This window comes from Rhinoraja longicauda, chromosome 25 (assembly GCF_053455715.1).
Source record: "Rhinoraja longicauda isolate Sanriku21f chromosome 25, sRhiLon1.1, whole genome shotgun sequence".
NCBI classification, from domain to species: domain Eukaryota; kingdom Metazoa; phylum Chordata; class Chondrichthyes; order Rajiformes; family Arhynchobatidae; genus Rhinoraja; species Rhinoraja longicauda.
The window spans coordinates 22220985-22234137 of NC_135977.1; the positions used below are offsets into that span (position 1 = coordinate 22220985).

The window sequence follows — 13153 nt, forward strand, 5'->3', positions numbered from 1 at the left end:
CTATCTTCAGTGTTATTTTATATGCTCCATAGCATTACTGATTTGCAGCTTTGTGATAAAAATGAGTTGAACTTTTAGAAGCACTGTCACCTGACAATGATTAGGTGATTCACAATGGAGAAAATATTTAATCCAGTTGTAGTGTTTTGAGCTGCAAAATAATGCTTTGTGTTAACAGAATGATTGATAACTGAAGTTATCAGCTAGAAAATGAAAGGAATAATTACAATGGTTTTAAATACTGCCCTAAAATATATTTTATCTTGTTGGTAGAATGAACAACTTCAAATTCAAATTTGTATGGTTTTATTTTAATTATCACATGCTCAAGCTAATATGAGAAGCTCTTCAAACTTGTCAAATGCCATAAAGGATGAAGAAAAATGGTATTGAGGTTAAAGATGTGCCATAGTTCCATTGAGCCAGTACAAGAGACCAATGTCCGAATCCCACTTCTTGTTCCTTATGAACATGGTATGCAAGGTACATTATGGATAAAATTGGTCCACGTAGTATCAGAAAACTCAGCAACAGCTGGCGTTTCTACCACACCCAATTTTCATTCAGTCATGGAGCATGGAACAGGACATCCAGCCCAATTTCCACTTGCTGACCAAGATGCCCCATTGCTCCCACCTGCCCACGTTTGGCGCATATCCCTCTATGTTGTTATAGTAACCTGCCTCAACCACCTCATCTGACAGTTCGTTCCATATCCCCCCTCCTCTGTGTGAAAAAGTTGCCCTTCCTGTTAAATCTTTCCCTTCTCACCTTAAACCTATGTCCTCTGGTTCTTGATTCCCCTACTCTGGATAAAAGACTCTGTGCATCTACCCTATTTATTCCCTTCGTGATCTTGTACACCTCTATAAGAACACCACTCTATTACAATTATATATTACAAAAGGTGATACGTTCTGAGTAATGGGCACTTTCGTTGGCATGGATAAATTGGGCCAAAGGGCCTGTTTCTGTGCTGTGGAACTCGAGAAGTGCAGTTTCTTATCAGACACAACTCAGTTGTTCTTTGCAAGCATTTTTTTTTAATATCAGTTGATAAAATACATCAATGCTAGATGACATTGTGAAATGCAGGATTCAGTTGTTCAAGCTAATACTTTAAAAAACCGGTTTACCTCACAGTGAAGGACTTAAACAGCAAATGTGCAAATTATAATTTATTCTTCAACCGTGGCCTTTGTCATTTAATGAATTTTACTATATACTGGTGCGATACATTCCTACATTTCACATTGTTGTAGCATGAAGTAAGTAATAAGTTTCGGAAAAAGATCTCCTAAAATTTTCCTCAAAGGTTTAATACAAGCCCTGGAAAATAAGATCCTCCAAAATCACACTTTCTTTTTCGATACAGGTGGAGGAAAATTTCTGAAGTACCATTTAGCATTTAAAGGGAGATTCCCTTCATCCTGCTGAACACACAATGACAGAAAATTGTAGCAAATAGTGCAATTTTCCAGAGTTGCATTGTCCTGCATACCCTGGTAATCCCCACCACTGCACCTGGAGTAGGTATGCAGTGTCTCTTTCTCTCTCTTGCCCCACTATGCCTATCAGCGCTTCCTTAAAATTCAGATATTGTAGGTTAATATGCAAGACCATTTTTATCCATTAATTGAGCTCCTTGCTTTTACTTTACTCTGCTACAATTTTAAACTCTCATATAATTTACAAAAACAGAAACTAAACCTTAAAATTTTTAATTTGTACCTAAATCTTTAAATCTTCTCCTTCTGCACGATGTTTTTTTTCCAGAAAAGTGCTTGAAACCTGGGTCAGTTTTAAAGGCAGTGCGTGTGTAACAGGTAAGACCACAAGTCCTGGTTCCATTTCCCATATGTTGTTGAATTAACTCCTCTCAATTGGTGCAGTGGTAGAGATGCTGCTATCAGCATTCATCCCCTCGTGACCGCAGGGGTAAAATAAATACAGATTTTGATTGTTCCTGGAAACTAAATGTTACATAATGTGGAGTCCCCACAGTTGAATAACCGGCTGTTACCCAAGCCCTGGGCTTACACATTGGCAAATCTTGAGAAAAGTACTCAAGAAGAGATGACAAATGGTGTTCCTTGGGTCAGGAAAGGCAAGGGAGGAAAAATGATTTTCTTGAAAGTGCTTTAGTGCTGGTAAGCTGATGGGAAAAGTCTGTAATTGTTTCTCTGACAACCTTAAGTACGTGAAAACAGTTGCTACCTTTCCATTTAATGATAGTTTAGAAAAAAATCATTTGCAATGGTGAGATACATAAGACAAATTGGCATTAAATCCAACTCTCTATTAGCAGCAGTGATGGTGAAGGTGATGTTGGGTGACATACGAATATCACTGTATCTTAATTGGTACACGTGACAATAAAAGACCTTTGAAACCTTTAAAGACCTGTTTTTGTACAAAGTAGCAATGACTAGTTTGGTCAGCATCATGCAACGCTTCAAGCTGACTGTTGCTTCACCCTTGAAGCAAAGCCCTTTCTAGATACTGTTGGGTTTTTTTTCTCTTTCTGGATGCCAAGCGACTTCTTATTCCTTTTGTTTTAGGTATTTCAGCACACAGCTATTTTTTTCCTTTTTATTTACTGGGATAATTTTACTTTTGTTGGAACATTTGTTCCTGGTTATTGGAGAGGCTTGCTTACGATTTATATTTGGGTGTCTTGGCAAAAGTACCTCCAACGTAAGGCATCTGCAAAGCATGGCTAAACTTTTTGTCAAAGTATGTGGAAAAATAAACTCCTGTCAGTAACTGAGTTCATTGAAAAAGTTGTAGAACATATGCAGAGTTATTGACAGCGTTGACAAATTTACAACATACTACATGGCACCTAGTCCCGATCAATGAGATTACAGGCTCGGACTGTCAAAGAAGCACACATTGCTTCTGTTTTCTCTTCCTTTTGCTCTTTTTCTTCTTCAAGGCACTTAAAGCTGCAGTGGAAGCTTCTTTAAAGATGTCCTCTATATTCTCCCGGAATTTAGCTGAGCACTCCAAGTACATGGTAGCATTAATCTGGCGAGCAGTTTCTTCTCCCTGGAATGGAACAAACAAAATTGTTGCAGTCTCCAACTTAACTCTTTTTTCCTACCTTTCTTTCGTCTTTAGACTTTAGAGATACAGCGTGGAAACAGCTGTTTCCAAGCCAGCAATCACCCATTTACTAACACTATCCTATATACTAGGGACAGTTTACAATTTTATCAAAGCCAATTAACCTACAAACCTGTACGTCTTTGGAGTGTGGGAGGAAACCGGAGCACCCGGAGAAAATCCATGTGGTCACAGGGAGAACATACAAACTCTGTACAGAAGCACCCATAGTCAGGATTGAACCTGGATCTACCACTGCATTACCATGCTGCCCTTAATGGCACGCGGTTCTGCTTTTTCATTTTGTGTTTTTGCCCTTCACTAGCACCCTGTGGCCTGGTTTTGTGGACTTTTATAGTTTCATTTAATATTGTTCTCCATTTGTATGTCTTTGGAAAGAGTCCTTGCCAACCTTTTCTGAGACTTCTTTTAATGCAGCAAATATATGATCTGGTGTGTGCTGCAGGAAGAAGCAGTAGGTACCAGGATGATAATTCTTCCTGCTGTTAGACGACTGAAGAGTCCTCCCATAAGTCCTGATCTCCCGACCAGGGGTACTGATTGAGAGTGATCAGCCATGATCGCATTGAATGGCAGTGCTGGCTCGAAGGGCTGAATGGCCTACTCCTGCACCTATTGTCTATTGTCTATTGTCTATTGACCTACCTCAATGCAAACCTTGCATTTTTTTAAATCTGCACTTTCTCTGAAAGTGTAATGTTGTAATACAGCAACACTGTATTCTGCACTCTGGTATATTTTCCTTTACACTACCTGCTACACTCGAGTATGGCTTGGTGGTACTTGTGTACAGTATGATTTGACTGGATGGCATGAAATGTTTTTCCACTGTATCTTCACATGTGATGATAATAAACCAATACCAATTTGTGGCATTAAACGGTTTACAAGAGAATTGCATGGCTAGGAAAGGTTTAGAGGGATATGGGCCAAATGCAGGCAGGTGGAATTTATGTATCTAGATGGGGCATCTAGGTTAGCATGGGAGTTGAGTTGTAAGGTCTGTTTCCCTGCTCTCTGACTCTAGTGTGTGTGTGTGTGTGTGTGTGTTTTGTCTGGCTTAAAGGAGAGAAAATAGGTGCAGAAGGAGGCCATTCGGCCCTTCGAGCCAGCACCGCCATTCATTGTGATCATGGCTGATCGTCCCCAATCAATACCTCGTGCCTGCCTTCTCCCCATATCCCTTGATTCCACTATCCCCATGAGCTCTATCTAACTCTCTCTTAAATCCATCCATAATGGCTTCCACTGCCCTCTGTGGCAGAGAATTCCACAAATTTACAACTCTCTGGGTGAAAAAGTTTTTTCTCACCTCAGTTTTAAATGGCTTCCCCTTTATTCTAAGGCTGTGGCCCCTAGTTCTGGACTTAAAATTGGGAACATTTTTCCTGCATCTAGCTTGAGAGAGGGGAGGGGGACAAATTGGAAGTTTCTTTTCAAGCTAACAGCAACATGATACTCAAAAAGCCTCTGCCTGTGCTTTGAACATTCTATACATGATGAACTGGCCACCGCTCAATTAATAACGTGATTAAGTGCTCATGTTATTTAGGATTAAAATTAAATGTCAAGCTCCCTGGTAAGGAGTCCAGTGGTCCACCACAATTGCGCTCGTTGTTGCGAAGACTAAGGTTAAGCAACGGAAATGTAATTAAGATCATATACATCTGCAGAACAATGGCAAAAGTTTATTGGGGGATTGATATAATGAAGTGTTAATCATAAGTCATAACACTCTATTTAGTTTAGTTTAGAGATACAGTGTGGAAACAGGCCCTTTTTCCACCGGGCATGCCGACCATTGATACTAGTTCTTTGTTATCCCATTTTCATATCCATTTTCATCACAGTAGGGGCAATTTACAGAAGCCAATTAAACTACAACCCGCACATCTTTGGGATTCGTTATTGATGTAGATTCTTAAGAGGTCTGTCTGTGTTTCGGTGAATTTTAAGCAGGCTGAGAAACTAGAAGATGAGAAAAAACTTGCTCTGAAAATACCATCCTATTAAACTCAAGAGTTTATTTGTGCTTTGTACCTATCAGGTGTCAGTCGTAGCTCTGTGTCAATACCCTTGTTTCCGAGTGAGAAGGGAAATGGATTTTGCTCTATTGATTCCACAGTTTGGAAAGATAATGATTTGAGTGCATAAACTTGAATATATAATGCAGTTGACCTCCAGAGGTGATGTCTGTTACATATCACCTCATAACTCAGGGGAACATTAATGAATCAATGACATTATTTAATGGACCAGGGGACTTTGCCTTGTGATCTGGGTAATGTATCCCTCGATCAACATCATTAAAAAAAAGGTTATATGGTCAATTATTATTGTTATTTGTGTGTATGATGTGTATATTGACGGTTCCAATTAACTGTGACGCATGCAAGAACAAGCAAAAGCTGTATAAATGAACTTTTTTTGTTGCAAAACTCAGCTTTATAAATGTTGTAATTAGAAGTTATAAATGTATTGCTTTTAATGTGGTGCTTTTTACAGTTTCTGTGACTTTTCAGGAATCTATTGATTTTCAGATTCTTAAATGTACTTATTAATTTGAAATAAAACAAAATGCTGGAAATACACACAGTACAGAGAAAGGAACTGTTGATGTGTCAGATCAGTGTTTTGTATTAGAATGGGGAAAGATTACAGGAGAATGGTTTGAGATGCAGAAAGAGGGGGAAAACAAGGAGAGAAAGGAAAGGAGAGACAAAGAATTGCAGCTACTGGAATCTTAAGCAAAATACCAAATTCTGGAGTAACTCAGCCAACATCTCTGGAGGGAATGGGTAGGTGACAGTTCGGGTTGGGAACCAGACCCTTCAGGGAAGGTCTATGATCAGGCAAAGGCAGGAAATAGTAGTTGACAAATGGCATGATGGTAATGACCAAGTTGAAACAAGATTGATCTGGAAAATTGTTAATGGAAGAAGCTGAATTGTATCTGAAGTTGTAAGAGGAAAATACCAGGAGACATGAATTGAAAAGTGAAGATGTTGGAAGTGTGTGTGTGAAATTGTTGAACTAAATACCAAATCTGGAAGGTTATACTGTCTGGTTGGAAGGTGGGATAATTTTGTTTTTGTTTTGGAACAGATCAGATATAAAAGTGGGGGGGGTGGTACAGGGAGGCAATGAGAGGTTCATGGTCCAACGTGTGCAGTGAAAATAAAGACGCAAAGTGCTGGAATAACTCAACAGTTCAGGCTGCATCTCTGGAGAATGTGGATACATGATGTTTCTGGTCAGGACTCTTCTTCAGACTGTCTGAGGAAGGGTCCCGACCCAAATCATCATCTATCCATATTCTCGTGAGATGCAGCCTGACGCATTGAGTTACTCCAGCACAATGAGTCTTTTTTTTTGTAAACAATCTCCCGCAGTTCCATGTGTATACAGTGAAAGGAAGGGTTTAGATTTAGGTTTATTATTATTTTCATGTGTAGTGAGGTACAATGAAAAACTTTGTTTTGCATGCCATCCGATCAGATCAAATATACCATACAAAAATACAATCAAGTCAAATTCCAGTACAATGGATAGGGCAAAGGGGAAGATACAGAATGTAGAATATAGTTCGCAGCATTGTAGTGGATCAAATCCATAGACAAAGACCAATGTCCGCAATGGGAAAGAATTGAATCAGACAGCACCCTGACTTATGGAAGGACTGTTCAGACGCCTGATAACAAAGGGGAAAAATCTGTTCCTGACCCAGTGATGATCAACCAGTGATATGTCAAAATTAGGATGGTGTGTGATATGGAGAGTGAGGCATTTCCTTGCACCTAATATGAATGAAAGACTGTCAATATGTTCACAGAAGCGAATAATGCCTAACGTCAGCACGTGCCATCTCCAGAACTATATCTCATCTATTAGGAAATATCATGAGCAACAAATGGGTTGAAAAATTATGTTTTGTGGAAAGATGCAAGTGTGACGTTTTTAAATCCACTACAAGTGAACAAAATTTGGGTGTTTATATGTCAAATGCAAAATGCTGGAGGCACTCAACAGTCTGGCAGCATCTCTAAAGTCCTGTGAAGCCAGTTCTGCAATTAAAAATCAGCTGGTTGTTCTGCTACCTCACAGTACCAGAGACCTGGGTTCGATCCTGACCTTGGGTGCTGTCTGTGTGGCGTTTGTATGTTCTCTCTATGACTGCATGGTTTCCTCCAGATGCTCTGGTTTCCTTCCACATGCCAAGGAACGTGTGGATTTTCAAGTCAATTGGCCCTCTGTAAATTCCCCCTCGTGAGTAGGGAGTGCATGTGAAAGTGCGATAACATAGAGCCAGTGCGAATGGGTGATTGATGGAGGGCCTGTTTCCATGCTGTATCTTTCAATCAATCAAACAATTAACATTCACATAAAAGACAGGTACATGTATAGGAGCGGTTTAGAGGGATATGGGCCAAATGCAGTCAGGTGAGACTAGTGTAGATGCAGTATCTTGGTCGCAGGGGCAAGTTGGGCTAAATGGCCTGATTCCGTGTGGTATGACTATGATAATCTTAATGATAATATACGTATTCACTTTGAGAGGTTGTTTGGGAAGGAAGATGTGATGCACTTTGCTCTGAGGTTGCTGTTCTCAGCCAGGCTGTCCTCTCTGTTATTTTACCTGGTTGTAAGTGATTGGCTCCTGTTGGGCGGCTCTCAGTCTTCTCAAGCGCTCTTTATCCATTCGAAGGTCTGTTTTGCAACCAATGAGGAGGGTGGGGACTTCCTGGCAGAAGTGATTGACTTCAGGAACCCACTATCATGGTGGAAGAAACAGAAATAAATCTCAAACTTTACATCACTTGCAAATATCTTTCATAGTTCGCACTTGACAATTATTCCTTAGAATGTCTCCAAGGTTTTTGCTTCTGTCCCTTTCAATATCGGTCTGACCGTGAATGACTGCATATTTAACAGGACATTTGAAAGCACCTACCATTATCCTAGAGAAAAGAGATCATGAATTTCAGGGAAGTGTTACAACTATCATGGAAACAGGCTCTTCAGCCCAACATGTCCATGCTGACGAAGATGCCCCATCTACTCTAGTTCCACCTGACCGTATTGGCCCATTTCCCTCAAAATCTTTCCTATCCACATACCTGTCCAAATGTCTGAAATGTTGTTATAGTACCTGGCTCAGCTACCTCCTCTGGCAGCTCATTCCATATACCCATCACCCTCTGTGAAAAAGTTGCCTTCAGGTTCTTATTAGATCTTCCCCTCTTACCTTAAACTTTTGTTGTCTTGTTCTTTCTTCCACTACTCTGGATAAAAAGACTGTGTATTTACCCAACCTATCCCCCTCATGATTTTGTACATCTCTCCATGATCACTCCTCAGCCTCCTGCTGTCCAAGGAATCCTAGCATGCCCAACCTCTCCCTTTCGCTCAGGCACCTCAAGTCCTTGCAAAATCCTTGTGAATCGTCTCTGCAATCAATTAATATGTGAACTCTGATGTAGGCACAAGGAACTGGAGAAGCTAGCTTACAAGAAAAGTCACAAAGTGCTGGAGGAACTCAGTGGGTTAGGCAACATCTCTGGAGAACATGGATAAGTGATGCTTCGGGTTGGGATCCTTCTTCGGACGTTTTAGAAGGGTCTTGACCCGGAACGCCATCCATTCCTTCTCTCCAGAGATGCTGCCTGACCCGCTGGGTTACTCCAACACCGTATCTTAATATGTGAACTCGCTGTGCAAAATATTCCAGACAAGGAGTTACAAAGTCATTGTGTCACACAGTACAGGTTCCGGCCCATCTTGTCTCGGCTGACCATAGTGCCCATCTGCACTAGTTACACATTTCACCCACTGTCGAGGTGAAAACATTCTGATTCGAGTCCCCTCTAAACCTGTTACCTTGCACCTCTGACTTCTGGTTGTGGACACCTCAGTTAAGGGTAAAGGTTTTCACTATCTAACCTCTCAAAATACTAGAGGGCATGGCTTCAAGGTTAGGGGGCAGAATTTATAGGCGATGTGTGCTTTTTACACAGTGGATGGTGAGTACCCAGAATGTGTTGCTGGAGATGGTGGGTGAGGCAGATACAAGAGTAGCATTTAAGAGTCTTTTGGATAGGCACATGGATTGGCAGGGAATGGAAGGAGATGGGTTATGTGCAGTGTGATGATGCGTCCCAGCCACAGGATAACGAGCCACCACTGGATTAGATTAATGGTTATTGGACCAATTAATCTGATCCTTGTCCTTGTAAACCCAGCCAGAGGGAGAGGGAGGGGGAAGAGAGGAAGCTGCTGGGATGACTCTAGATGCTGTTTGTTGTTGGAAATAAAGCCCTTCGGGTAAGTTCACCTTCCTGTGTGTGCCAGTGTGGTCATTGTTAATCTGGGGTCGTGCCCGATGCCACAGCAGGTGGATACAAGTTGGTCTTGGCATCATGTTGGACAGATATTGTGGGCCGAATGGTCAGTTCCTGAGCTGCACTGTTCTATGATCTGTTCCGTGTCCTTCACAAATTTGAATACCTCATAAATTTAACTTCAAACTGGTTCCCTCTTGGCCTCCTCTGAACCAAAGGCACCAAATCTGACTATGCCAATTTAACTAAGACAGTGTCATAAATCTGTGCATTTCAATGTTTAAAAATGTTGTTGTGCATTAGTAGGAAACTGATACTTTCTAACAGTGAATGCTAAGTGGAAGTTTTATATTTAAACCATGAGTCTAATAGTTGTGGAGTTCCTCAGGGTGGTGAACTTTTACAATAGAAGCATTGTAGTGCTTCAATAGGAGTTAACACGTATAATGTTTGTGCATCTACTATCTGTTCTGCTATTGAGTTCCTGGTCCCACCTTTGTTACAAGGTGCAGGTGTGGAGCCCGGGTAAGAGTGCTCCCCACAATGGTTTCCTCGGCCACCTGGGCAAAAGGTGATGTATTGCAGACTGTGAACATTGACATGTTAGAGGTGTAGAAAGAAGATCATGAGAAGAATAGATGGGGTAGATGCACAAAATCTTTAACCCAGAGTTGGGGAATTAAGAACCAGAGAACATAGGTTTAAGGGGTGAGGGAAAAAGATTTAATAGGAACCTGAGGTTCATTTTTTTCACACTAAGGGGGGGGGGTTACATAGGATGAGCTGCCAGTAGCGGTAGGTACTATAACAACATTTAAAGGCATTTGGACAGGTACATGGATAAAAAAGGTTTAGAGGGATATAGGCCAAATGTGGATAGATGGGACTAGAGTAGATTGGCATATTGGTCGGAATGGGCAAGTTGGGCCGAAGTGCCTGTTTCCATGCTGTATGGTTCTATTTGCAAAAGATGTGCTGTGCTGGGCTACTAAGATAGAGGAATAGAAATAAAGCAGCACATGTTTTATCAAAATGAGGATTATTTTGGGTCTATTAATTTCAGAAAAATGCCTCAGCAAATGAACATGATTTTGCTTTAGTTGAAAATGGAGTGTGATGTGTGGTCTCACCTTGATACGAACGTTCTCAAAACTTGTGGGGTTTGTAACATCGTAGCAGATTAAGATAACATTTGTTTCTTGGTAGGAGAGTGGGCGCAGTCTGTCATAGTCCTCTTGACCTAAATCAGGCAAGCAAGCACAAGGTCATTGATGCATGTCACTTTTAGTGTTTTATTTTAAACTATTAACCAGCTACTTCATGCCTTGTAATATAACCGGAAATATTCTGCAGCCACAAAATAACAATATTGATTTGACTATTCCGATCTCTTTATTATGGATTAAGTTATAGCGGACAAAGTTTGTTGTAACTGAGGCGCCCGTTCATATTGGGAACAAAGGAACAAATTTGTTATTTCACTTAGTTCGGTTTATTATCATGTACTGGAACATGTCATATTGCCAGGTACAGTGAAAAGCTTTTTGTTGCATGCTATCCAGTCAGGGCAAAGACTGTACATGATTACAATCAAGCTGTCCACAGTGTACAGACACAGATAAAGGGTACAACATATAGTGCAAGATAAAGTCCAGCGAAGTCCAATTCAAGCTGGTCCGAGGGTCTCCAATGAGGTAGCTGCTGGCTCAGGACCATTCTCTAGTTGGTGATAGAATGGTACAGTTGCCTGATAATAGCTGGGAATAATCTGTCCCTGAATCTGGAGGTATGTATTTTCCCACTTCTGTACCTCTTGCCTGATGGGAGAGGGGAGAAGAGAGAGTGACCCGGGTGAGACTCGTCCCAGATTAGGTTGGTGGCCTTGCCGAGGCAGCATGGTGTAGATGGCGTCAATGGAAGGGTTGCTTTGTGTGATGGTCTGGGCTGCGTCCACAATTCTCTGCGATTTCTTGTGGTTTTGGTGCTGTTCCCAAACATGCTGTGATGCCTCCCGATAAAATGCTTTCTACGACGCATCTGTAGAAGTTGGTGAGAGTTGTTGGGGACATGTCGAACTTCCGAAGTCTTCTCAGGAAGTAAAGGCGTCTGTGTGCTTTCTTGGCCATTGCTTCAATGTGGCTGATCCAGTGGTTACAGCGAATCTGGCCTCAAGTATTATGTATTTTGTTTACTTTACTTTTTATTGTCTTATTTAGTGTGTTTATTAGCTGTTTTCCAATACTGTACACATTTACCCCCTTATTCGGTTACAGAAGACAATCGGCAATAATGGAAACCATTGCCCCCCCCCCCCTCCCGGTCCATTATAATGAGGGTTATAAGTAGCTTAAGATGGAAACAACAGATGCTGTTGTTACACAAATAAGAAAGGGTGGCAAATGTATATGGACTGGTATCACTTTAAAACATAGAGCACATAACAACCATTTGTTACATATGTTGTTACAAGAGCTTCAGAGTTTCTGCGGGGGGAGAAACAGGCTGGCTTTGTGGAGGAAGCCACGGTATAAAATGCTAAGTCTCTATTTTTTTTAAAATTAAGCACTTTGAATAAATTTCTATCCTCTGGTATCTTAGAGAGCGAAGGAGAGAGATATTGGGATATGCTGTCATGATATGGGATATGCTGACTGATGAAATACGAACTTTGGCCACTGGGCATGAACCAGAATACTTAATGCCAAGTATGGCTTTTCCCAATGCCAAGAAGCAATGAGCTGTGTGATGCAATTGAAAGAATATACTGTTCAGAACCGAGAACATGTAAGCTGCTGGCTCTCCAAGGAAGTTTGCAGGTTATAAAGAGAGAGATGAGTTTCACTTGACAGTCTATTCCTAGGATCTGGGCAACCATACATGTGAATGAGCTCTGATTGTATTATTAAATTTATGAATGGCAGAACTAGTTTTTTCTCTCTCTCTCTTTTTTTCTCTCTCTCTCTCTTTTTTTCTCTCTCTCTCTCTTTTTTTCTCTCTCTCTCTCTTTTTTTCTCTCTCTCTCTCTTTTTTTCTCTCTCTCTCTCTCTCTCTCTCTCTCTCTCTCTCTCTCTCTCTCTCTCTCTCTCTCTCTCTCTCTCTCTCTCTTTTTTTTTAATTGTTCTTTCTTATCAGTCTCATGTCCTTTTGAACCTATAGAAACATATAAAATTCTTATTGGACAGGCTAGATGCGGGAAAAATGGTCCCCATGTTACAATGTAAGAATAAGGGGTAGGCCATTTAGGACTGAGATGAGGAAAATCTTTCACCCAGAGAGTTATGAATCTGTGGAATTCTCTGCCACAGAAGGCAGTGGTGGCCAATTCACTGGATGTTTTCAAGAGTTGGATATAGCTCTTAGGGCGAATGGAATCAAGGGATATGGAGAGAAAGCAGGCACTGTGTACTGATTTTGGATGATCAGCCATGATCATATTGAGTGGCGGTGCTGGCTCAAAGGGCCGAATTGCCTACTCCTGCACCTATTTTCTGTTTCTGTTTCTATGATGCTATTCATGGCAATACTGTGGAGCTGTGGTTTCCATAGCCAGAGATCTTTGTGCATTGGGTTTGCAAGATGGCGCGGAGTGTGACAATTCTTTGCCCGATGATCCCAGAAGAGGATCTACTATCATCCAACATGATTGCTCCACTCCTTTAGGTCACCGTTCCGGACATTCTGCACTC

At 41.1% G+C, this 13153-nt stretch overlaps 1 protein-coding gene across 3 annotated transcripts in view; it reads right to left on the minus strand.

Moving 5' to 3' along the window:
- Window positions 1-376: 376 nt before the first annotated feature.
- The window catches only part of rhof (ras homolog family member F), a 48849-nt gene continuing 36072 nt past the window's right edge, over window positions 377-13153 (minus strand). For all 3 annotated transcript variants that reach the window (XM_078421661.1, XM_078421662.1, XM_078421660.1), the window contains 3 exons: window positions 10598-10707; window positions 7766-7900; window positions 377-3051 (listed from right to left, as the gene is read on the minus strand). In XM_078421661.1, coding sequence (XP_078277787.1) covers window positions 2881-3051; window positions 7766-7900; window positions 10598-10707 — 416 coding nt within the window. In that variant the 3' untranslated portion in view covers window positions 377-2880. The remainder of the gene's footprint in view (window positions 3052-7765; window positions 7901-10597; window positions 10708-13153) is intronic.